Source organism: Paroedura picta, chromosome 1 (assembly GCF_049243985.1).
Source record: "Paroedura picta isolate Pp20150507F chromosome 1, Ppicta_v3.0, whole genome shotgun sequence".
In the NCBI taxonomy this organism is placed as follows: Eukaryota; Metazoa; Chordata; class Lepidosauria; order Squamata; family Gekkonidae; genus Paroedura; species Paroedura picta.
The window spans coordinates 125,719,709-125,747,101 of record NC_135369.1 but is presented as its reverse complement, the minus strand read 5'-3'; the positions used below and the strand labels follow the sequence as shown (position 1 = coordinate 125,747,101).

General features: G+C 41.6%; 1 protein-coding gene across 1 annotated transcript in view; it reads right to left on the bottom strand.

Moving 5' to 3' along the window:
• Positions 1–27,393, bottom strand: part of PREP (prolyl endopeptidase) — a 100,608-nt gene that overhangs the window by 14,503 nt on the left and 58,712 nt on the right. Inside the window, exons 10-11 of the mRNA XM_077303066.1 lie at positions 23,660–23,763; positions 5,458–5,594 (exon numbers count right to left, since the gene is read on the bottom strand). Coding sequence (XP_077159181.1) covers positions 5,458–5,594; positions 23,660–23,763 — 241 coding nt within the window. The remainder of the gene's footprint in view (positions 1–5,457; positions 5,595–23,659; positions 23,764–27,393) is intronic.

Here is a 27,393-nt window from a genome sequence, read left to right as displayed (position 1 = left end):
AATATAATGTGAAGCTTCTCCTGCTGTTCTAAAATTAGCAGCAAGCTTCAACGAGTGGACGCAGTGATGGCCATAAGCATAAATGTCTTTCATACAGATTCATGGAGGATAAGGTCCATAAATGGCTACTAGAATTGTTCACTCAAAGGAATCTCCATATTCAGAGGCAGCAAACCTATGAATACCAGATCCAGGAGACAACATCAGGGGAATGATTTCCCCTATGTCCTCTTTGTTGGCCTTCCAGGGCAACTCGCAGGCTGCTTTGTGAAACAGGTGGCTGGACTAGACATTCTTATGTTTCCTCCTGTCTTCTCCAGCAGTCACTCACTCACTAAGTAGAAATATTTGTTTAGTTATGTTGCCTGTATACTTGTATTAGTACTCTTTGTATCTTCCTTACCCCTCTATTAGCAAACAATTATTTTAAAGTATATTGACAGACACGGGGGGAAAGGGATTGTACTTTATTTATGTTTTAATTATTTATATTTGCCTGTTCACGATGTAGAATTATGTTTCCCCCCTTATGTTTACATTATTTATATGTGCTAGGCAGGTGGGGCTAAGAGAGCTCTGGCAGGACTGTTCTGTGAGAACAGAACTATCAAGACTGTAACCAAGGTCAGCCAGCTGGCTGCATGTGGAGGAGCAGGCAATCAAGCCCGGCTCACCGGATTAGAAACTGTAGTTAACTACGAAAACATGCTACAAGTATTAAGCATTTTTTACTTCTTATTTTTTTGGATCACATGCTGTCCACCTGAACAAAGATTGAGTCCAGTGGCACCTTTAAGACCAACACAATTTTATTCAGGGTATAAGCTTTCATGTGCAAGCACACTTCTTCAGATAGTGTCCACCTGTTATACACAGAAAACCTTAATTTCCACTACATCAGTGGTCCCCAACCTTTCTGAGGTTGGGGACCGGCAGGGCATTGGGGCGCGGCCCGTGGGCCACGCCCCCGCATCGGGCCGCGCCCCCGCATCGGGCCGCGCCCCCGCATCAGGCCGCGCCCCGCGAACCGCGCCCGCACATCGGGACGTGCCCGCACGGGCGCAGCCCGGCCCCGATTCCCTCTCCCCGCCCTCCCGCAGTAAGAAGCTTCCCGGGCCGCAAGCTTGCGGCCTGGGAAGTTTTTTACTGCGGGGGGGGGGAGAGGGAGCCGCGGCCCGGCGCCATGGCCCGCAGGTTGGGGACCACTGCACTACATAACCTTTTCTTTTTAATGCAGAGAAAAACAAGAACTCTGCAGCTCAATTTGAAGATGTCTGAATCATAAATCATTTTAAATATAGTTATTAACCAAGACATTTAGAATTAGTTATCAAAAAGGTGAAATTATAAGTGAAAGGTCTGCTTTCAAATAAGCCTGCAAATTAATGGATGCCCAGATAGTAGCAGTAATGCACAACAAGAACAGTACAGAAAACAGTTTCCTCTCAGTTTTATTTATTTGCTTTCTTAACAAGAGATCCACAGTCAAATCCCATTCAACCATGAAGCTTTCAGATTGACCTTGGGCCAATCATATGCTGTCAGCCTAAGCTACCTTTCAGGGCTGCCACAAGGATAAAAACAGAGGGAGAACCATGTATACTAACCTGAACTACCTGAAAAAGATGGCATACAAATAAGATAGACAGCATATGTGGATACTTATTCCAAATAACAATTTAATATATTTGATACTCTTTATCATTCCATCGGACTGTGGCTAAACATAGAGATGTTGTCTGATCCTACAGCTGAGGTCAATTATTAATCTGGAAAATATGAACCCAGAATACTATGCAATGGTTTTAAAACCCACTTTGCCATCTTCTGGAGCAGACATTTTGATTTTCCCTTCTGAGACATAAATTTGAGATTTTTTCTCACGTCAAATCTATATGAGTATGGTTGAGTGACTGACTGCTGGAGAAGACATATAAGAGAAAAAATGGAAACATTAACTAGGCAAAGGGAAATTCATTGGTCTGTGGATGGTACAAAATGTCTGGCTGTTCCCAGGATTTGGCAGTTTTTCATTCAAACTTTCTGCAATAGAAACAGAGTTCCACAACAGTACTGAGAACAAGCAGGCTACGTGCTTGGGGAACAGATTATGTCTAAATTTATTTATTGACTTCATTTCTATCCCACCATTCTCCCCCATGGGGACCCAATGCCCTCTCCTGTATTTTATCCTCATGACCTATGATGCAAATTAGGCTGAGTATGCATGAATTTAGGGATATTCTACTTACTAGACAGAACATTTTAATAAGGAAGAAAACATTTTTATTTTGCCAGTGGAAAAAATGAAGGGGCAAATGTCAAGGAGTATGGAAAAGACCAAAGCAAGACCATGGATAATATGGAGGTAGAACTTCTGCATGGACCTGAAAGTAGCTTTCAATTCAAATCAGCAGCAAGGAGGCCATCTGCTTTATCAATGGCTGACAAACTAAGTTGTTAGGCACTGGACAAGAGTGCATACATAAAATTTAATGTCATTCTCAAAAGGAGGAATACATTTTACAGCATCAGACCACTGATCATCTAACTTTCTAGAAACAAGTAGGACATCTGCTTTGTTACTTACTCAGTTTAAAATTTCTGCTTTGCTTTGTGGCTCAACAAAGCAATCAGGTCTTTATTCAATGTGTAGTCCAGAGATGGCACTCAGGCACAAAAAAAAAATTAAATTTCTCCCCATGTTTCTGACTATTCCTCATGATTTTTTTATTAGGAATGTAATATAGTCCCAGTCTTACAAACAAATTCTGATATTCTCAAACTTGTCTAGTTCTATTATAGAAGGAATCTATATACTATTTGACACTCATGGCCTCCATGTGCAGATAGCTAAATCTGCAGACTGGGGCCACAGGAAGGCTAAATAAATCCTTCAGCAAACTTGGGGCATTCCCCAGGTTTGCAAAAAGATCTGACTTAAGCCCAGTATGGTGAGTGGTTTAAAATCCCCCCCCCAATATAAAAAAAGGTTATCAGGAGCAGAAAATATACCTACCTCATGAGGGATAGCAAGATGGGACCCACTGTGAGCCCAATGTTGGCAGTGCAGCAGGGCAGGAGCCGTACTAGGCCCAGTGGCATAGCAGGCTGGGAGCTGTCCTGCAGCTCAGGAAGGGCATGCTGTGCCCAATGGTGTCAGTGCAGCAGCCAGGAGGCATGCCAGGCCTGGTGGTGGTGGTGTGATAACCCAGGAGTTGTGCTGACCAATGGAGGTGCAGGAGACTGGGAGCAGCACTGGCCCTGACCACAGCAATGCAGCAGTGTGAGAACTGTGCTGGGCCTTGTGGCATCATGCCACAACAGCCCAGTAGCCACAGCAGATGGCTCCTGTGACTTCTGCTGCCCGTCCAAGATGGCAGCCTACTGCCCACCTATGGGAAGGTAGGTGGGGAGAGCAACAAGTTGTGGGAAGGGGAATGGGAAGGATCTGGAGCTAGTGGGGTAGATATGTGTCTGAAAGAGTGTTACAATATGTCCCCCATATGTACTCCAAAGAGTGTTAAGATCAAGTAGCCAAAATATACTAAGGATCCCTGCACTCCCCAAAATAAAACTGGCCTCCACTAGGGTCCAGGCTTTTTTGCCTCAGTCTGGTGGGCTGTTCTTCCTGATGAGGTTAGGGCCCTCTAAGAAAGGGGGAAAAATAGGGAGTAGGTTAACAGAGAAGAGGAGGGGTAGACAGAAACAGGATGAGGGGGCAAACGAGCTTCAGGTAGTTAGATAAGTAGTCAGATAAGCGAGGGGGGGGAAGAGGGAAAGAAGCAAAGAGGGGGAAGGGATGTGTCCTCTCTGCAAGTTTCTTGTTGATTCTCACTTGTAGACCCTAACATCTCTGTTCTAAGAGAATTTGGTCTAGCTACCTAAACCTTCTGAAGAGTGAAGGATAATGCTAGTTAATTTGAATACCACAGCTTCAGTTTTAGGCAGCACTTTTGAAATAAACAAATATTCAGTGTTGTGAGGAACACCGTTTTCTTTTTGTTTATTATCAATTCCCTTCAATATTTGTTTGTCACTATTCTGGCTATAAAGTAAACAAAGATACGATTAAGATAATGTTAAACATGACAAAGGAAAAGGAATAATGAATAGAAAAATCAGTGGGATGAATAACAGTTAAAAATCCAATTAAATATTTGGGAGTGAATGTAACACACCAAAGTGATAAACTGTATAAAGAAACCTAGCAGAGGATTTGGACAAAAATAACTGAAGATATACAGAGATGGGAAAAAATAAAAATCTTTTGGCTAGGATGGATATCAATAGTTAAAACTACCTAAGATTAACTTTTTGTTTCACGTATTACCAATACATATTGAAGATATAATTATAAAATCTTGGCAAAGAGCAATAAATAAATGTATATGGAATTAGAAAGATTAAGGATAAGATTCAAGGTGCTGCAAGATGATAAAAAATGCAGAGGCCTTGCAGTTCCAAATCTTCAGTTATATAAACAGGCAGCAGCATTGGCATGGATAGCAGACTGGATTATTGACCTTCAAGGAAGGTAACTTTATATTAGAGACAACAGATACCAAAGAAGGAATCCATAATTATTTATGGGAAAAGAAATCATTGGGAATGATCCAGAAACAAGATGGCAAGCTCATTTTGATCTAAGTATGAGAAGGATAATAGACAATCTAACTTGTGAGAATATGGTGAAAGAACAAGGGAAAATAAAAGAATGGCAGACTGTTAAGAAAGAAGTAAATTTTGAAACTGAAAGAACAACTTAAGAAAGAGGTTAACAGTTTGTAGAAAAAATGGATTATGAAAAATTTGTAATGGGTGATATAAAACATTTGCTAGCCTAGAGGAACCATTGCATGGATGACTGTGGTTAGGTGTTCCAGGACCAAGTAGGGCACTAGTAGTTTGGTTTGGTGAAGGTGGAAAAACACCAGCCATGCTACTCTAGTGACCCAGACTTCCATAGGTAGGGAGGTGTTGAAGATCATGCCCAGTTGAGCTTGCAACTGAAAGTTGTACTCCATCCAGCCTGGGCAAGCACGCTTTCTTGCTTGGTCCTTTCCTACCCAGCTACAGAATCTCCATCTTTGAAGAGCTGAGTGTCAGGCAACTCTGCTTGAGCCACTATGTCACTGATTCCAACCATTTGGCAAAGTTGTCTTGGGTTGAGTCCAGGTGGCCATCCATCAAGAGGTAGAGCTGGGTGTCGTCCACATATTGGTGATACCCAAGCCCAAACCTCTGGACCAACTGTGCAAGAGGGTGCATAAAGATGTTAAACAAGATCAGGGAGAGAACCCTTTAAAATGAAAAAAACCCTGATAAATATTTGTTAGACACCAATTATTAAACCCATTTAATAAAATGTTCACCTTCATGTTTTAAAATTACTGGTGCATTTCATTACTAATATTTATAATACAATATCAAAATACGATCTCCAAATTTGCTTACCTGTAGCTTGGTGTGATAGATATGTTGAACCCACCATAGCCATAAAGGAACGCAGGCTGAGACCCATCTAATTTTATTCCTTTCTTGTGGATGATAAACATTGGGATCTTAGTACCATCTTTGCTGGCATAGAAAACCTAAAACAGAGGGTGGAGGGAATAAATCATCATTAAAATAGAGAGCCTGTTTTCAGGAATTCCAGCAGCAGGCATGCAAGCAAGTTGAGACTTTGATTGCTAGAAACCATCAGAATGGAAGAACTACCTTGCAAGCTCAGACCAGTCTGTTTAGTCCAGTATTCTGTCCGGTCAAAAGACAGAGAAGGTCTCTCTCCTTTATTGTATTTGCAATGTGTTTGATACTCAGAGGTCCACTTCCTACATGCTAATTGCACAGAAAGCAGGACATGCAGCCATACCTCTAGATTGCTAGGAAGGCTACTGCCTTTCCCCTATGGTTTTTATTAAGGTATTTAGAAGCATTTAAACAAACAAATTAATTTTAAAGAACTAAACAAAGTCAACTCAAATTCTATGCTATAGCGAGGCTTATTCTCCAGATATCAAAGCATTCTATAGCACAAGGCTAACTAAACGTCTAACAGCTAAAACAGTATATCTACAGAGATAGCTATATAGGAATGACAGCACTGTTATCTCATGATCATTTTCCCAACTGAGACCAGATCAAGTTTATTTCCTAAAGGAGAGCAGAGGTTTCTTTAATGAAAATGCTTTCATTTGTCCCTGGAAGGCAAACAAACAAACAAACAAACAAACAAAAAAGCAACAGAGAACTTCTCCAGAAAAGGAGATACATAAAACTTCAGCCATTACTGTAAAGACCCTGCCTTCTTGCTCACAAAGATGCTAATTTTACAGGGAAAGCTGGATTAGACTCTCCTGATGCCTTTGGTGAGTGGTAGAGTGGTGTCGACAGTGGCTTCTTTGTAAAACTGGCAGGACCTAGGCTATTTTGGGATTGAAAACTAACACCTTCAACTGCTAAGTAGACCTTCCCAATGGAGGAGAAACAGAAAGAGAAAGCAACATTATTTGTCTTTTTGATTTGTTGTCCAAGGAAGCATCAACCATTATTCTAGTAGGTTATGTAGAAAGCTGGGAAGAGTTATTTTTATACTCCATCAGCAATACGATCCTCTCTACCACATGATATTTAATATCATCATGCACACTGCTGGTAAAATTAAACAGCAAATACCACTATGGCATCTCAAATTAGTTGGTCCATCGCAGCTGCACAAGCATAAAATATTTCAGAAGAAAGGGGGAGCAAAAGATACATCTTTAAAGATGTGGTGTATACATTCCAGAGGTTCTTCTTTTAAATCACCATGTTGCATGCCTGGGAAAGATTTTTACAAGTTTTTCACCGTAAGAAACATTTTCATAAAGAATGTGAAGAATGACATATACCCTGCAAAATGATAGAAACTAAAGCACTGCATTGAAGAGGGAGGGTAGAAGGAGCACCAGCCATGCAGCTGTCTTTAGAGCTCCCCATAAAAACATTGTCTTTTACATGGGCAATAATCAACCTGTCAACTTCAACTAACTTCACCAGCCCTTTGGTGGGGGACAAGAGATCCCCTGGCATTCAGCTGGTGTTTCCCATCGCAGGTGTAAATGGTAGCAGGGGGAAAACCACACACACATTTTAAAAATTGCTGCAAGCTTCTTGGAAAACCTGGAAGTGACACTGCACCTCTCTTGGAATTGTTTGAAATTTTGCCTATTCCTAAAGAGACACATTACAGCCATCCTCTATGTCCCTCCACTTCCCTCTCCCCACACTGCAGTGGTAGTTAATGCATGTTAGGTAGCCAAGCTATTGAAGAACAGAAAGTTTTCTATGTACAATTAAGGTTGTCAGATGCACCCAGACTTTCCACAAGTGACAGAAAATAGCAATTATAAAATAGACAAGGAGGCCTTCAGGAGAGCACATTTCACCAATCACCCAGGGGGACTTGAAGCAGTATCATGCTGGCAGAGGCTACGTGTCAAAAGTCAAATCATTTAGAAAAATCCCTTAGTCAGCCTAACAGCCCAGCAGCAAATGGTTGCTGGGATGAAACTCAGTAGGTAGCAAGGGGAGAAAGGAAGCAAATTCATTAGGGTTTTAAAAGAAGGTTCACAGAAACCCTGCAGTGAAAGCAAAGCATTCAATGCTTAACCAAGATTTTTAAAATAGATTTATTTTACACAAATATCAAATGTCAAAAGGTTTGACACAAAGTGGACTAATCAGGTTTAAAAAAAAAACACCTTATTGCTTTTTTACTCAACAAGAACTTTACAATAAAAACATCTATTGTATGAATGCCTGACCAGAGAAAAATATAGGCAAAGTCCTTTCATTAAGGTAGTGTTTAAGACCAGAAAACTTTACCGTAGCAGGCAATTATTGAACCACACCCCCACAGCCAGGGGATATGCAGTAAAAGGAAAGTATGAAACCAACACAGATGTATTTGCAGGATAAATATGGCAGACATGAATTCAACTTAACTGTCTCCTCTTATCTCCTGTCTCTCAGTAGGGAGGTACTATGATGACCAGAACAATGAATGGAGTAACACCTTCTGCCATTGGATACCAACAGACTAGGGACTGAGATCCAGCCCAGATCAGTACTGCCAGTCCTGACTGGGGGTGACTCTCCTAGGCCCAAGGCAGGAATGCTTCTGTCTGCTACCCAGAATATTAACATCAAAAATTGTGCAATTTGCTTATGTTGGTTTAGAAAGGACTTCATATTTTACTACATGTATTTCATATTGTTAGGCAATATTAATAATCACAATAACATTTTACTTTTAACCCACCCTTGCCTGAAGGCTCAGGGTGCATTACAACATATATAAAAACAGTAAAATAACAATAAATGATATAGCATAACATTCTACAGTTAAATTAGTACAAAACCACCTCTAATTTTCCAGCAGGGATGGTATAGATGTCAACGGTGAAAACTTGGCAGATATTTTCGACAGGGAAGCTAGAATTTCAGTGTTATTTTGTTTACACCTCATCATTTTCTTCCCATAAAATTAATTATCTATTAATTATCTATCTATTTTTATAACTACTTTGAATAATGATTTGTTGTGATGCACTAGTTTTTATAGTACCTACTGCCTGGAAGCACATCAGTCTATGACAATAGAGGCCATCTCTGGATTTTCCTGGACCTCTCAGTACCATTTGATACCATCCATCATGGTATCCTTCTGAAATGGCAGGAACTGTTCTGTGGTGGTTCTGGTCCCTCTTGGAAGGTAGGTTTCAGAAGATGGTGTTGGGACTGCTGTTAGCTCTTTGGCCTATGGTGCCCCATAAGGTTCCATCTTGTTGCCTATGCTTTTTAAAATCTGAAATGAGCTGGCACTCATATGAGGATGACTCTTAGTTCTATCTTGCACTTCCAGTTGATCCCAGGGAGACTATCAAAAACCCTGAAACAATGCCTAGATGATGTTTTGGAATGGATAAAGGCTAATAAATTGGAGCTTAATCTTGACAAGACAGAAGTGCTAATGGCACTAGTACAATGGGGCATGTCCTTTGGGTAGGTCAAGGTCTGATCTGGGATTTAGTGGTGCCTATTCTGTATGAGACTGTACTTCCCTTGAAGAAACAGGTCTGTGGTCTGGGAGATCTTGGACTCAGGCTTACTGCTGGAGAATTGTGTTTTCAGCACAATTCAAAGTGTTGGTCTTGATCTTGAACCATACATAGTTCGGAACTAGGTGTGCATTCAGCTTATCCGAGCTGAAAAATACCTGAAAAGTACTTTTTTAAAGGTATTAATTAAACTGGATTTATTTTTGCTATTTTTCAGCTATCTGTAATGGCTGAGCCCAAAAATACTGAAAATATTTGAGATTTTCAGGACTGTTAGATAGCTGCAGTTCAAGTAAATTTAAAAGGCTCTAAGTCCCTTTAAATGCATTCAAAGTGTGCCACCACTGTAGACTGAAAAGGGTATTTAAATTTTTAAAGGAACCACTTTCCCCGTAAAGTTTGAATGCCTCCCCCCCCCCATTGGAAACAATGGAGGACAGGAACAGCTTCTTTGGAGACCCATAGAATTGGTCCAATTCTTTTTCAAACATTGGAGAGGGGGTTGATGAGTGGCACAGGCAGCTTTGCTACAAATGTTGTCCCTCTACCTCAAAAACAGCCTTCCCCAGTGAACCAGATACCCTGGATCAATTCTCCATTAATCTCATCCACCTTCTGAGATTAGACAGGTGGCAATGTGGGAAAGGGCTTTCTCAGTCATGGCACAAAAGCTCTGAAACTCTTCCTCTAGGAAGACTCATCTGTTCCCTTCGGTTTCGGTCTTCTGCCAGCATGTAAATACTTTTTTTTGCTTGGCATTCACCTCAATGATCCCTCCTTTCTAACTAATGTTTCCCTCAATGATCCCTCGTTCCTAACCAATGTTTTATATTTTGCATGTATTTTAACTGTTTTAATTTTGTTTTTTAAACTCTTTAAAAAGTTGTTTTAATCATGTATGTTTGGGAGAAGGGTTTACAGCAATGATTTCATAAATATCATGTATGCTTTAAATTCTTAGCTGTTTTGGCAGTCCTTGGAAGGGCAGAAAGGCAATATAAATTTTGCAAATAAATAAATTTCTAGCTTGTGATCATTCATTTTAGCACATAGGAAATACCACGATGAGAGTATTAGTGACTTAATATTTCTGCAGGGTTGCCTTACTTTGCAAGATTTCTCAAGAATAGAACAGAAATGATTAGCTTGAAGAAAAACTACTGATGAAGCAGAATGAATAAATGCCTAAGTAGAAAGCCACGCGCCCCAATTCATTACTACTTAAGACTACCTTCCAACACTATGCTACATTGTAGGACTGTAAGCATGTTCATATGTGACTTCACCTGATGAAGAAGAGTTGTGAGAATTAATCAACCTCATTCAACAGTCACTGGAATCAAAGGCCCTCTTAGGCACTTCCATGCAATTTCACAGCAACTCAGGAATAACATATTTCAGTAGAGACATTTTACGCTTCAACTGAGTCATCAGCCAAGACACACACCTATGTAAATCAGCATACAGAGAACTGAATTGGGAATGGAAACTTCAAGCTGTTTCTCTTATTCCAGCTACTTAAGTCTATGCTGAAAAGTGTGAACTCACCACAGGTTGATCATGGGCTACTGCATTTTAATGATTGTTTTGCTAGGGAAGAAATTACCAATCTCATGTGACAGGACCAACACTTCCGAGCAATGTACAGAAGACTGAGTTTGTATGAAGCACCCCATGCCATCACCAGCAACTGTACATAAAGCATGGCACTTGCAGTTTCTTCTCCCATTATCAGACTCAAGCTCATGCTTTGAATTCCACATCAGAGAACTGCCACCTGGAAATCAATTTTGCCTGGTAATGGTTACAAGCAAGTTGCAATGTTTTAACTGGCTTTGGAGAGATGGAGAACAGCCACTTCTCCCATTCTCTTATTTATTTTACTTTACAAGACCCACTTCCCTTTTTTCTGTCCTTACTAAAACTAGAAAATTAAAAAATAAAACCCCATTTTAAAATCATTAAACCCAACTAAAATAACACTCAGTAAAACAAAAATTAGAATACATACCAATCTATAAAACAAGCATTTAAACACAGAGCAGGAAGGAGAGAATCACTGAAGGAAAAGTGAGTGAAACAAGAATGTCTTTGCTGGCTGACGATAAATGGCAGCAGAAGGGGACAAATTCATCTTCCTACGGAGAGAATGGCAAAATGTTGGTACCACAACCAAGAAGGCCATTCTAAGGTTGCCTCCCACCTAATCTCAGAAAACAGGGGCACCTGAAGCAGGGCTTCATAGTAGTCAGGTAGGTTCTCAAGGGAGTACGTGGCCCTTCAGGTACATTGGTCTCCAACCCTACAGGGATTTAAAGTTCAACACCAGAACCTTGAATTGTGCCTGGAAACAGACTGGTAGCCAGTGCAGGTGGTATAAAACAGGAATGGTATGGTCCCTACAGCCCACTTAGCATCATTCTACACCAACTGAAGTCTCCAAACACTTTTAAAGGGCAATCCTATATACAGTGCATTTCAGTAATCTAATCGAGATGTAACTTAATCTATATTAGTAATCTAATCCAATTGACACCTAGTCATGCTTCTAATGGTAATGGCCAGGGACCCATGAACACATGAAACTGCCTTAAAGTGAATCAGACCCTGGGTTCACCAAAGTCAGTATTGTCTACTCAGACTGGCAGTGGTTCTCCAGGATCTCAGGTTGAGGTCTTTCACATCACCTCCTACCTGATCCTTTTAAGACGCCCGGGACTGAACCTGGGATCTTCTGCATGCCAAGCATGCCATTGAACCATAGCCCATCCCTTACGAATCTCATCTGCTTTGCCTGTTATTGTGACAAACCTCCCCTGGGTCTGTGCACTTTCATATTCATATGGCATGTTTCTCTTCATGCCACCACCCCATGTTATATAAACCAGCCCCTCAGGGAATGCAGTACGGCTTCCTCTAAGCAAAAATAAAAGGTAGCGCTTTCTATTACTTTAGCCTTCTGTGCATGAATGTTCTTAGCTTGTATGAGTAGTGTAGATGCGTGAGCTTTGAATCACAGTCTGTTTTAATAAACAGGAAAGAAACTTTATTACTAAAAGTTAAACTCGGCACATATATAGAAAACAGCTGTCATAGGTACATTATCAGTACAAGAAAGTTATTTTAGGTGGAGCAAACACATCCTCACAGTCACTACTGCCCCTCTTGCGAAGAAGTTTGAGTCCCAACAGGAGTCAAGGCATCTGGGCAAAATATTTAAACAAAGAACAAAGGAAGCGTCCACACATTTCTGCCTGCTTTGATAGAACCCCCTCCCCCCCAGAGTTAGGAAATTTGTCTCTCATGGGGAATGACCCATACTTTTCCAGTCACGTTAACATGGCACATAGCCCACATCTCTATATCCCCATCAAGTTTTTATGACCAACATCCATCTTCTTCCTTTGGCGTGTAAGCCAAATGGGCTATCTCAGGGCAGAAATCCAATCTCTGTTTCTCCTGACTCTCCCTGGTGCATTTTATTGTACTCCTCTTCTGGAAATAAACAGCTGTCATGGTTTCAGGGATTTCTCGGTAGCTCTATGGCATCCTTACACAAGGTATAACCTTGATAATATAGATAAGTGAAAGAAACAGTTGAAACAGGAGTGACAGTAGAGATCAAATGAATTGGCAACTCAAAGCACATTGAGGTTTTGAACAACCAGTTGTTTTAGGAACCTTTGGGAGAGGTCAATAACAGATGCAATCCCATTAGCAGCCATAATGCAGACACTGTTTTGAAAGGAGCTTTCTTTTCTGCAGGAGTCCCCACAATTGTGTGCCAGACCCTATAATTTGGGCCACTACAACAGTAAAGTAACTTTAAAGCTAAATCCAAAGAAGTGCCTGCGGCCACACAATAAATCAATTTTTTTGGTTGCAGGTAACACTCTTTTGGATAATTACTATTAACTGTGTAGATGGCTGATATATTCACACACTGCCGTGAGCTGTGGCAAGTGGTACAAACTTGAGATCTCTCTGAAAAACTAAGACAGATGCTTCACTATTATGATCCAATTTCAAAGCTAAAAGCCTTTTTTACATTAGTGCAGTATGCACAAACAACCCCTCGGTGAATATTACGGTGTTCTTGATTAAGAGAGTTTTAGGGCATTTCTGTGCATGCAAAATGTAGCTGGGCAACCTCGAATACTGGTGGCATATTCAGACCCCTTCACATGACGTTGCCAACTTCCCGGGGTTGTCCAGTAGGTGACTCACGATTTCACCATTTTTAAATTGTTGTTAGGTGCGAAGTCATGTCCGACCCATCGCGACCCCATGGACAATGATCCTCCAGGCCTTCCTGTCCTCTACCATTCCCCGGAGTCCATTTAAGTTTGCACCTACTGCTTCAGTGACTCCATCCAGCCACCTCATTCTCTGTCGTCCCCTTCTTCTTTTGCCCTCAATCGGTCCCACCATTAGGCTCATCTCCAGGGAGTCCTTCCTTCTCATGAGGTGGTCAAAGTCTTTAAGTTTCATCTTCAGGATCTGGCCTTCTAAGGATCAGTCAGGGCTTATTTTTAAATTACGATGCGGTAAATCCAGGAAAGTGGATTTACCACGCTAAAACACTTTGTCCTGCTCTCGCTCCTGCCTTCCCCTCTCCATTTCCTGCTTTGAGTAATTTTTTTTAATGGCACTGTCTGTGTTGCAACGAGACTGCAAACCTACATTTTCCAAGGTGAAATCAAATCTTCTTTAAAGTATTCATGGTCTTATTGGGATCAGCCAGGCAAAATACAGCCTTGTTTTTGTTTTCTGGAGGTGGGAAATGTGCTGGAAAGGGGGAGATGGGGATGGGTGATCTGGTTACCTTCTCCTCATCATTCAGCCATGTGTGTGCCTTGTTTTTAATCTACTATTAGCTTAAAATGTCTTTTTGAGCTTCGGTTAGTTTGTCCAGCCTTCTCACAACTTGGGCAGGCAAAAACAGTCCCTTTTGCGTCTTCTGGAGGTGGGAAATGAGCCAGAAAGGGGGGGACGGGGACGGGTGATCAGGTTGCCTTCTTTCAATAATTCAGTCAGGTGCGCGCTTTGTTCTTAAGCCTACAATTAGCACAAAATGTCTTTTTGGGCTCCAGGGACAATGTGCAATGTCTCAGAAATCCACCCAGACAGAAATAAAGTGCAAAAAAAAATACAAATCCCCCAAAGGGGGGGGGATGCCTTATTATTCTGGCATTTCTCCATAGCAATGAGGCATCTGTCTTATGGCATTACTGCATAGCAACGTGGAAGTGCCTTTAAAAAAAATATTTTGGGGCTGGGGGGAAGAAAGTTTCAGTCCTTGGGAGAACTACTGTGTTGTGATTGGTGGCTTGCCATGATTGACAAGCCAAGGAGTGGGAGGGAGAAGTTTGGCTTGTTTTACCTTGCAGCCTCCTGAGGAGGCAAAAAAGCCTAGACAGGTCTGAAAGAAAACATGGGAGGAGTGAGGAGAGCTGCAAACGTGAGATTTACTATCCCACATTTGCCAGCAGAAAGCCACTTGCATATTTTCTCACCATACGGAAATGTGCTTATAATTGTTAGGATCTTTTACTGTTTAATATTATTTGTCAGACAGGTAAAGCACTACTGGCTACAGTTCAAATAAAATAACCTGCAATATATTTATTTTTTAAGTTTTGTTGTAGAATACATTTTTCCAACAGGTTCAGAGATGAAGATATATTAAGCTGGACCAAAAGGAATCAACAGGAAGGGAGAGAGAGGAGAAGCATTTACAATCTGCATCATCTTGCTGAAGATTTTTACCCTTCCTATAAGAATATTTAGAAGGTTTGGGAATAAGCTAGAGGGCAAGAGCTAAAGAGCTCTCGGTTCTTTGGCTCCTAGCCCATGAATCATTGACCGGGTCTTTGGAGAAGGTAGCATATAAATCCAGAACTGCCTTTCTCAACTTTTTTCCTGTTTAGAAATCCCTGAATCATTCTTCAAGCTTTGAAAACCCCTGTAAGTAGTGCAATCGTGCAGAATAAGGCTGGGAAGCATAGCTGTGTACATGCTCACCCAGGGTCGCTCCCCTTCCAGGCCTATCATTGGCCATTTTGGGAGGGGACAGGTTGACATGATCATGTATGGTCAATATCACCTAATAAGTGTTTAACAAATTAAATATATAAAACATTAGCTAATTCCCATTCATTCAGGAAACCCTTCCAGGGCCATCAAGAAACCCCAGGGTTTTATGAAGCACTCCAAGATGCAGTCTGTGTGCTGCTGGTTTGTGTATTGGTTTGTGCATACAGTCTCTTTTTCGGTTGTAAACTGCTCTGGGTCTCTTTGGAAAGAAAATCAGAGGCACACCAAAAGATTTCTTTGCAGACTAGGTCACGGAGCTGCCCAGATGTGGCTATACCAACAGGCACACTAACTCTGCCACATCAAGATCTGGAGAGAACTCTTAAACCACTTTCATGAGGGCAAACCAATTGTCATAATTGGTTAAGACTCAGAAGTAGTTACCCTATACAGACTACTTCAAACCACTCTCCCTACATACTCCAACGAATTTTATAGTTCTAACTCCACCCTGCCAGTATATATTCTAGCTGATAAAAGCTGGTAAGTCTTTTGCCACTGATTTCAAAGCCAGTAGAAGTCCTACACACATTGTAAGAAAATAAACTCTTTATTTCAGTGCACCACAGTAGAAGTAGAAGGGCTTTCATTCCATACCTAGAACAAGAATGGTATGCGAATGTGGCTGAAGGGATGGAGTTGGGGGAAGGTTGTGTTTTTATATTTTGCATTTTTCTGCCATCTTGTTTTTATCTGTGTTTTGGGGTCCATACTAGCTGTATTTTAATGGGTTGATTACTGTGTAACCTTTGATATGCTTACTGTTTTATGGTTTTATTGTGAGCCGCCTCGAGCTGGTACCTCTGGGAGAGGCGGGGTATAAATATCAGAATAAATAAATAAAATCCAACACTCCAGATTATCCAACACTCATTCTGTGTCCCATGACACAATTACAAATCATCCAGGGGCATATGTAGTTCTATAAACAAGTGTTAAAAAAGTTCTACCACTCATGAAATATTTTAAAACCTCAGATTCCCCCTCTCCCCCCCAAACCCAGAAAAGCATGAATATAAATTGGGATCCAGTTCTCACTGAGATAAGATGACAATTTTTTTATCTGTCTTGGGAATATTGGTGTTATATGAAATTGGAAAGTGTTAATTGTTAATCTGCAGAGGCGAGATCGATCTGTGAGCGAGGAACTTGTGAACTAGAAAACTATACAAGAAAGGAGAAGTCTTCATTTCTTATACACAGTTTCAGATGTAATACTGGAAAGAAAAAAAGGAATAAATGAACTTTATATTTCCTTGAGTTAAGATATTACAGACAGTAAACCAACCAACCCCCCCAGATATCTGCAGTCTTTTAAAGATTAGAAAACCTGTCCTTTAATTCGCCATTAAACATTCTGAGGAGCTAGTATGTGTTAGAAACACTAAGCATTTTGTCAGTGGCTATGGATTTCAGCAGATCTACCTCCATTTGCCACTCCCTTTTATTCTGATTAAGAATCAAGCCTCAAACCTCAAATTCTTACCCATCAAGTAACCTTGCCATTAGACTTTGACAATGGTGAGTTAATTCTTGCTTAATCAAAATCTTGGCAGGCAAGCTGTTAGTGTATATTTAGCATAGAGACACCCCCTTTCATCTTCTTCAAGAGATAATCAGATAAAGGAGGACAGGGTTCCTGTACTTTCAATAGCAGAAAATGAAGGCTACTAACTGCAAATTGTCACACATGCCTGAAAATGGCACCTAAGGAAGTTATGTCTTCCTTTCAGGTCAGGAGAGCTTTCAAAAAAGAAGTGTCCCGTAGTTTACTAAAACTGCTCCCCCAACAAATTATATTTTATTTTCATTGCTTTAAACTGCTTCAGAAGTCAATTTTCTGTTGAAAAGCAATCTAAAATGCAACACAAAGTAAGCTGAATAAGGGGGCAATAGTAAAGAGTTTCTTTATAGAAATTGCTGGTTTCTACCTGAAGACTGCACTTGGAGATTTTTGTCACATTTCCACCTGAGATCTCTAAGCTGTTACATGGGAGCTAGTATCACAGAGTTGGCATTATTATTATTAGATGCTTTTATGCATACAAAGTTATAACAAACTCTGCAGGAGACCAGATTAAAAGGGAAAAAAACTTGTTCAGGAGTTTGTATGGATGGAGAATAAGCATCAAGAAGAAGAAGAAGAAGAGTTGGTTCTTATATGCTGCTTTTCCCTACCCGAAGGAGTCTCAAAGTGGTTTACAGTCACCTTTCCCTTTCCTCTCCCCACAGTAGACACCCTATGGAGTAGGCGAGGCTGAGAGAGCCCTGATATCACTTCTCAGTCAGAACAGCTTTATCAGCACCATGGTGAGCCCAAGGTCACCCAGCTGGCTGCTTGTGGGGGATTGCAGAATTGAATTCAGGTTGCCAGATTAGAAGTTCGCACTCCTAACCACTAAACTACAGTTATTCTATGCAGGAAAAAAGTTGAAGGCAGTGTCAGGCCAGATGGCTGAGAACAATTTATTTTCCTAACCAGAGCAAGAGAGTGTTAAACTATGCACCTGAAGATGAAAAAGGCTAACAGAGCCGCTGAATACCAGATGTCCATTTTCCCATGCCTAGGAAGATACTGGGGATGTTGGGAGGAACCCTCAAATAAATCTGAAGACCTTATTTGGTTCTGCAAAACTTGTCATGGACTTTACCAGCACTTTTTTTTGTGAAGGTTTTTCATTTTTTAAAATTGGTACATTTAATAATCACAAAATGACACAACAGTAATCATAGCGTGGGAAGAAAGTGAACGAATTTCTCCTAGAACCCTGCCAATTAAATTCAGTTCTGATTCATCCTTAACCTTGTCAAGATTTTCAAGTTGAACTTACTGGATGATATAAGGAATTCTGAGGAGGACTCAAAGGCTATATGATCTAGACTGTTTAGAACAAAGGTTTCTATCAAAGATGTAACAGAATTGGTTGTTGTGGTGGGTTTTCCAGGCTGACTGGCTATGGTCTGGTAGTTTTAATCACTGAGTTTCAACAGTACCATCTTTAGACCTAGGACATGGCAAGATGGGAATCTCTCCACGGCAAAGTCCTACCTCTGAAGATGCTAGCCACAGTTTGTGGCAAAATGTCAGGGACTAAAACTACAAAGCAAGGGGCACACACACCTCAGTAAACCCACAACAACCGGTTGACTCCGGCTGGGAAAGCCTTCAACAATATAGAACAAATCTTATCGCTGAAAAAGATCTAACTTTTCTTCCATCAGATCCAGCTGCAAGCAAAATCAGAACACACAGTGAGAAAATCAGAGGTACTTCAAGTGTTGAGGTCAGGTTGTTCACAAGTGCAAATCTGAGATATCCCTGGCTATCAGAGGCACCTGAGAGGTACATTAACACAGCAAAGCAATTCCCATACTTCTATTATTTACTGAATGTGGTAAACAATAATATACAAGATGGCACTGTTTAAAAAGAGAACAGACATGTATTGGAATAGAATAGTCAGGAGGGCACTTAAAACATAATAGGATTATAGTTCACTCCAATGACTGTAGATATCAGCTGCGTTTACTGTATTGTCTAATACTCTGTAATTCACTTTCTCTATTGTTTATCTACAGCTTTATTGTTTGTATTATTCACTATTTCTCATGATTTTACATGCCACAGGTCCCCATGGATCTCTTCCCTGTCAGTTTAGCAGAATCTGAAGAAGAAAATATAGTTCATAGCAACTAAGGAAAAATGTATTAGGTTGCAGGATTCACAGTGCATTGTTTAGTTGTACTGTAAGCTCTCAAATATCAGTGTAGTGGTTCAGAGGGGTGGCCTTCAGTCTAGAGTCACAGTTCCTCTCAGAACTCTCTCAGCTTCACCTACCTCACAAGGTGTCTATTGTGGGGAGAGAAAAGGTAGGTGATTGTAAGCCCTTTGAGACTCCTTTGGGGTCCAAAAGCCAGCTGTTGTCTCTTCTCTTCTCATGTAAGTGAAACCAACTGTTTCAAGTTCTCTTGTTTTCCATTTCCTTGCTCCAGTTGGAGGAGGACACAGAGCTAGCAAGTGAGAGGAGAAGGGCAAGATGAATAGCTTGAATCTATAAACATACTGAAATCAGCATAAGGAAGAACAGTCTACACCCACATCAATCTGGCCACTAGTGAAGGTCAACTCACTTCTTTTGGCTTACGCTATATGCTCTCTCTGTCTGGGTTTCTTCCATGATCGAATAACACTATGAGGTGTAAATACAAAGCAGGACAGAAGAGCCACACTGAGAAGCAGAACAGAAGAGCCACACAAAGATAAAGAGATATAGCCTGGACATTCATAAAGGGTTGTCTGAATGAGTCACATCATAAAACAACAAAAACTCTATTAAGGACAAGAGGGAAAATCACTCTCTCTCTTTCTCTCTCTCTCAATTGTCTTTGAACTTTCGGGAAGGGAAAAATTTACGATTATTTAGAGTCCAAAAATGCTTTCACACCGCAAAAAACGAACAGTCAAATAAAAAACAAATTTGTAGGAGTTTATTTAAAATGTAGTATTGAACAGGAAGAGATGTTGAATTTTTTTGCATTGATATTTTAAAATTTCATGACATTACTAAGCACTACTTTCTGTCTTGTTTGCCCTATTTAAGGCGGAAAGGCAAAATGGAAAAGTTTTAACAAATAAACATTAATTGAAGTATCCCAACACTAGAAACTGACACATGGGGGATTTTCTATAAGTCAGCATGATGTCTCACAGTCTGGCTGTGCTCCCAAGCAGACTGGATTCAAAATACAGCTACCATTTAAGGGAATGATTGTACAATGGCAAAAACCTTTGCCTGGAATATACTCAGGATGGGAGTTTAAGGACGTCACCCTAATCTTTCTCAACTTTTGGATATTTACCTCGAGCTATTTTGGAATAACAATGAGATATTGGGAACATGCTTAGGATGTATTGGCTCAACAGGAACATTTCTCCCAGGAGTGCAGCCCACTTGGGTGTGAAACTTCAAGAGGAACATAAGCAGAAGTTTGGAGGCCACATACTAATTCTGAGAAACATCAACTACTGTCCTTCTGTCTTTTATTTGGGGACAGCCGTCTAATGGAGTTAGAGGCCGGGATGGCCTCCATTCACAGTGCATGCCGGTCAGCTGCTGGCCTGCAACACAGCAGGGACCAGTGTGCATTTATGTTGCTCTGTCCTGGGGTGAGCCTGGCTCCTGCCCAATTGCAAGGCAGAACAGCCAGGTGTTTGAACAGCACAGCTCTCTCATGCTTCTCACTACCCGAAGGAGTCCCAAAGCGGCTTACAAACACCTTTTCCTTCCTTGCCCCACCACAGACACCCTGTGGTGTAAGTGGGGCTGAGAGTGCTCTGCAAGAACTGCTCTGCAAGGACAACTGTGTGAGAATTGTGACTAGTCCAAGGTCACCCAGCTGGCTGCATGTGGAGAAGTGGGGAATCAAACCCGCTTCTCCATATTAGAGTCTGCTGCTTTTTAACCGCTACACCATATTAGAGACAACTTTACCATTGATCCCATGGTCAGCCCGTGCAGCTTGCAAAGGCATAGGAAGCTTTTTGGGACAAAAGTTGGCAATGCCATTCATCTGACTTGTTTTCAGAATGTTATGTCTGATGCTGTTTAATTAATATATGCATTTTTCAGAGCTACATCTCTTATTGGTGGTTCCCACACCCTGCTCAAGGGAGTGGCAGGTTACAGTGGATGAGCGATAGGGTTGTGAGTGTCCTGCACAGTGCAGGAGGTTGGACTAGATCAGAGGTCCTCAACGTTTTTATGGTTGAGAACCACCTCCGGGGTTGGGGAACAGCTGGTGGCCCGGGCGCCGTGCATTTGCGTTTTCGCCACCAGGGACGCTAACGCGCATGCGCGGCAGCTCCATGCATGCGCGTTTGTGTCCGCAGGCGGCCGCACCTACCTCTTCCCCCCCCTTGCAGCAAGAAGTTAGCACCTACCTCTTCCCCCCCCTTGCAGCAAGAAGTCAGCTGGGCTGCGAGCGAAGCCTGGTGAGCTTCTCGCTGCGGGGGGGGGGAGGGGGTAGAGGCAGGCATGGTCGGTGGCGGCCCATTAACGAGGCCTTCATGGCCCGATACCAGGCCGCAGACCGGGGGTTGATGACCCCCCGGACTAGATGACCCAGGAGGTCCTACCAACTCTGTTATTCTATGATTCTATGACTCACACTGGAAAGGAATTGAGGGTGTTGCCCACTGTTTCCACTAGGAAGGGAGAGAGGAAGGCATTGTGGTCACAGTTCCTTCCCTGTGACACCACCTGGAAAAAGGAATTACAGTATAAGAAGAGAATTTTAGCTGATTTTTATAAGCAGTCTGCACAATTCAATTGCCCCCCCCCCCAATTTCTCCCCCAGAACTTTTGTGCAAGACAAAGAACTCAAATGGGTTACAACCTTATCAGAACAATTTTTGGGGGAAAATACTGCCACTGACTTCACATCTACTCTCCATGCCTAAGACATATTTCCTTTGAACCCAGAAAACATATTATCCTTAAAACTTTCAGCAAAATAAGTCGTTTTTATCAGTGATGAACTCAGCTGCACTTCTCAACAGCATAATGCCACAATACATTTATGTTATCTTGATAAAATGATCCCTGTAGTGTTAATTACATGCTGGCTACCTTCTGCAGTACAGTGAAAAAGATTCCTGAATTTATGAATTTTAATGTCTACTGTACTGCCTTGCACAAAAATTTCCTTACAGTAGAATTTACTTACTTCATCCCACTTTTGTCCAGGATGGGGACACAATGCACCTTACACCATTCTCTTTTCCTCCAACTTATAATCACAACAACCCTGGGAGGTCAGTTAGGCTAAGTACATGTGACTGGCTTCAGATCACCCTGCAAACGTCAATGGCAGAATACTTACACACTGCTGGCTCTTTTGCAGGATGAAACCTGCAACTTCACTGAACAACTGAACAGGGTGCTGGCAGATAAAAAAAAAGTGGAGATGCTTCTCAAAATGCCAGAGCGATCTTAGCATTGCACCAAATGATAAAAAGCCTAGCCTTTTCCCCGTTTATCAGTTCATTCCCAAGCAGAGTTGATAAAGTGTAAGCAGTATCAAAAGCATGGGAAGGTGAACTGGACTCAGATGTCATGTCTCCTGAGAACGGGCTTTGAGATTATGTCAGTTAAGCAATTCTTCCTTGGTGGAACCTGCTCCTTTCATCATGTTCCCAATAAAACATCTGGGGCATGTGCAAAAACTCCTCAGGAAACATGTTGCTCTATTTTAGCAGCAGACTCTCCAAAGTTTGCTGACATCTTTGAGTGCAACAAAAGGTATCACATCATAAGGGTGGCTTTTCTTTTTCTTCTGCTCAGAATTGAGTTTACATAGCTCAATAATGGTGTTCAAAGGAGTACTCAGTTTCTTCTGGCATTGGGATGTTATCACAATTTCCCCCCTTCCAGGCATTTTCTTTGCCTATATATCAACATAATTAGAAAACCCCCTTCATTTTCTCAGGATTTTGCTGTTTTCATTTCCTGATATGACATTCTACTGTGCTCTATACAATGAAGAAGAGAGAGGCAAACACATGAAAGCAAAAAGAATGTTCCAAAGAATAAAAAATTGGCAGATCCTTCTTAAACACAAATGTAGGAAGCTGCATTTCAAAGAGTTTTCTACATTGTCTTGGAATTGATTTAAGTGTAGAATCTACTGCAAATTCCATAAACATTTTCATCCAATACACCAATTAGGCTTCTTTTCTCACCGAAACAGTTTAATTGTATGGATATTTGAATTCAATTATTATCAGTTCATGGAAATACCATACTAATTAAAACTACAGAATCACCTCTTAATAATACAGAACTCCCTTATTCCTGAAGGAAACAGATTTTCCTTATGCATGTACAGCAATAATGCAATATTGTTTAGGATTGCTCCTTTGACAACCTATGTCATCTATCAAAGATAGGAAAAGGCTATTAACAAGCAGAACTGATCTTCAGTACATCAGATCGCAAGAATTTAATCTACCATGCTGAAGTACAGGAATGGTCAACTATATACTGAACAACCTTGATACAATGATCCCCAAAAGTACACATACAATTGGAAATTTTTTCTCCTGCAGCAGAAGCTATAACCAAATCTTTAGCTAAGTAACAAAACAATTACTTAAACTGAAACTATAACATCGGTGTTGATTTGATGCCTGTCAACCATCCAGGAAACTTAGAAAGTAAATTCTTAAGATTTCAAAGCAAGACTAATAGGAAAGTACCAATTCTTCTATAAAATAAAAACCATGACACTTCTTTGGGAGAGGGGGGACAATAATGTTTTATGAGGTAATTGCCATTAAATGTGAAATGTTTTATGTATTAATGATCTCAAAAATTGTAGTTGTAGAAATACAAAATCAGCTGACATAATAAGTCAAATGTTTTTAGAACCAGAAAAAAAGATTTTTTTTCTTTACTTACCTGCTCTGTTTGATAAGCTGAAGGATCAAATCCTTTTACTGTGATCTCTCTGAAAACTTTTGGCTCCAGTTCTTCTTTGGTGAGATCGCAATGATAAATAATACCTGAAAAAGAGTTCATATTTGTCAGTTTATTATGCATTCCCTCAATTGGAAGTTATGAATTCCTGATGATGTACCAATAGCAATAGAAGGAGGAGGAGGAATTGGTTCTTATATGCTTTTCTCTACCTGAAGAAGTCTCAAAGCGGCTTACATTCACCTTTCCTTTCCTCTCTCCACAACAGACACCCTGTGAGGTAGGTGAGGCTGAGAGAGCGCTGATATCACTGCTCAGTCAGAACAGCTTTATAAGTGCCATGGTGAGCCCAAGGTCACCCAGCTGGCTGCATGTGGGGGGAGTGCAGAATTGAATCCGGCTCGCCAGATTAGAAGTTGGCACTCCTAACCACTATGCCAAGTTGGCTCTCAATGGCCAGAAACAAGGACACATCAGCAACAATAGACCTTTGGCCCACTTCAGTTCTTTGGAGCACCATAAAATACAACAAAATTGAACATTTTTTTTTAAGTAAATGTTTTATTTTTTTTATTTTATTTATCTGTTTTGAGATTTATATCCTGCTACTGCCAGATGGCTTACAGTGGATCACAACATAATGAAATCCCCAATAAAACCCATCATTAAAACCCAACATAGTTCAATAATAACCCAATAGCGGCAATAAAAACCTCTTCCTTTGCCTTTCACCCAGCTCCAAGATATTAAAGCCTCAGGGATATATGGGTGGACCAGATGTTAAAGGTCAGCCTCGGGGAGGAGGGGCCCTGAGATCTTCCTGGCCTCATCCTCAACTGAAGACATGGCGGAAGAGCTCCGTTTTACAGGCCCAGAGGAACTGCGAAAGATCTGTCAGGACTTGCAGCTTTCCTGGGAGCCCATTCCACCAGGTTGGGGCCAGGACTGAAAAGCCCCTAGCCCTGGTTGAGGCCAGGTGCACTTCTCTTGGGCTGGGGACTTCCAGCAAATTCATAGCAACAGAGCACAATGCCTGTGGGGGGGCGGGGATAAGGAGGCAAGTGATCTCTCAGGTATGTGGGACCCAACTGGTAGTCAGTGCAGCTGTTGGAGCATGGGCCGGATGTGGGCCTCCAAGGCGTTTCTGTAAGAACCCTGGCTGCTGCGTTCTGTACCAATTGTAGCTTATGGATCAGGTATAAGGGCAGGCTTGTGTACAGCGAGTTGCAAAAATCCAGCCTAGAGGTGACCATCACTTGTATCACTGTGGCAAGGAATTCTGGGGCCAGGTTGGGGACTAGTAGCTTAGCTTGGTGCAGGTGGAAGAACACTAGCCGTGCTACTCTTGTAATCTGTTCCTCCATAGTGAGGGCAGTGTCAAAGATCATGCCTAGGTTCCTGCCTGAGTGTGCTACTAGTAGTTGTACCCCATCTAGGTAGGGCAGTCATGCTTCCTTGCCAGGTCCCTTCCTAATGAACCACAGGACACCCATCTTTGAAGGACTGCATTTTAGATGGCTGTGCTTGAGCCAACCCGTCATTGCTTCCAGAGATCTTGCTAATGAGTCTGGGGGTGAAGCAGGATGAAGAGCTGGGAGTCATTGGCATATTGATGACATCTCAGTTCAAACTTCTGTACCAGCTGGCCATGAGGGCACAAAGAGACACTGAATAGGATTGGGGAGAGAACCACTCCTTGTGGCATTCCACATGGGAGCTGAAAATGATGTGAGTGGTTCTCGTCAATTGCTACCTTTACTCCGCAACCCCAGAGAAAGGAGATCAGCCACTGAAGGGCTGTCCCTTGTATCCTGGTGCTGGCAAAGTGGTGAGCTAGTAGCTTGTGGTTGACTGTCAAATGCTACTGAGAAATCAAGAAATATTAACAGCGATGACTTGCCTCAGTCCAACTAGCAATGGGGGTCACCCATCAGGGAAACTAGTGCTGTTTCAAACACTGGGCTGGGTCTAGGACTGAAGCTACATCCAAGGAGAGGTTGATTATTTCCTGGAGCCCCCCCCTCCCACCTCCGTATCCTCCTATCCTTCCTTTTGATTAGCCATGAAAGGCAGGGGTTTAGGGGCATGTGGTTAGCCTTGTCCAAGTCCACTTCAGTTAGTGAGAGTTGTTGGAAAACATTTAGCATTCCCTTCAAAGATGGCCAGGGGGCCTCTAGTTCATTTTCCGTGTCTAATTTTCTGTGTTTAGTTAAGAAACATTGCTAGTGGTTCTGTTTAACTAATTCAGATCTCTTGATCTAGTTACTGAATTTTTAGGCTTGCAACAATTTACACCATTTAAGAATTCTGTTTCTTTTTTCCCCTTTAAATTAAACAGCAGCTGAAATCTTTGCTCCTACTAGAAAGGCAAAGTGACCTCAAACATGGCAATGTTGTATTTTGTTTAAAAAGAAACAATACAAAAGGCTGCCTTTAATTAATAACTCCTGCAGACTTTGTGGCCTTCCCTGAACCCAGGACTTTGAAATAAGGTAAGAGCTTTTATTATATTTGTTTTATTATATGCCAAACAGTTAACACCTTCCCAATGATTTAATATACCATGAAATGCACACCTGTTCCACTGAGTGGCAATTCTGGCTCCAAACTGTAGCAAAAACTGATAAACCAATCTAGACATCTTAAATACTTTCTGCTTCCATTAGCTGTGTTTCACTTCCAAACAAAAGCAACACAAACCCGGCTGCCCTCCTGTCTACTGACTATAAAGCTTTCTTGCACTCACTCCTAAGACTATGCAGTTTCTACTTTCAACTTATCCTTCCCTTAAACTAGACTCCCCCACCTCCATCCTCTAAGTCACCCTTTTCATCCTCAGTAGGCCTCAATCACAATTTTCTACCGTGAACTTCGATAGATTCTCTTGCTTCTGTGACCCAGGCTACATCTTTGTTGTGCAAAGAACACTTGTGGCAGAGACTTGGATATCTGTGCATGAACAAAGGCTGGGCGCTTGTCTGAGAACCCAGGCCTGCTAGTTGGGAAAGCATTCCTTAATGAAATAAAGGACAGTCAAAGCAGTATTGGCATGTTTTTGGAAGTGGTTTCCTTTTGCTACAAGATGGGAAAACACAGGTCCATTCCGCACGCCTTTAATGTAGAAGGCTTGCAAATTGTAAACGCTACTAATTTGCAGTTTCGCAAGACGTCGCACACAATCTGCAACACTCCTGAAACAGTCCCGCGAAAAGCGATTCATTGTAGCGCCTCAAGGGAAATCGGGAAAAGTGGATTCACCCTCCGAAAAGGGCTACATTCTTGCGAACAATCTGCAACACTAGCGAAAAAGACCTGTGCGTTCCCATTGATGTGGTTCCAACAAAGTCCCTCCCCCTGGCTCTCTCCTCCGAACTTCCGGCGAAACGATCGCCATTTTTTTTCTCGGAGCGAGCGGAAACAGCGAACCAGCGAGGCTTCATTCACCCAGGAAGGCTTCTCTGGTAAAAGGCCCTCCACAGAAGTGCTTAAAAGCTCTCCTAAGTCCCCAAGCACAACACAGCCCTGTTTGCAAGTTCCCTTTATTTTTGGCCGAAAATCGCGCCCGTGCGGGGGGGGGGGTTCGCTCGGGGGATCGTGGTAATGATGACTCGCCAGCTCACACGCCAGCTTGATGGGTCTCTCCATTAGGAAGAATCAAGGCCTATTTTTTGCAACGTGTGTTTTTCTTTTTAAAAAAACCCTGTGCTTAAAGGAAA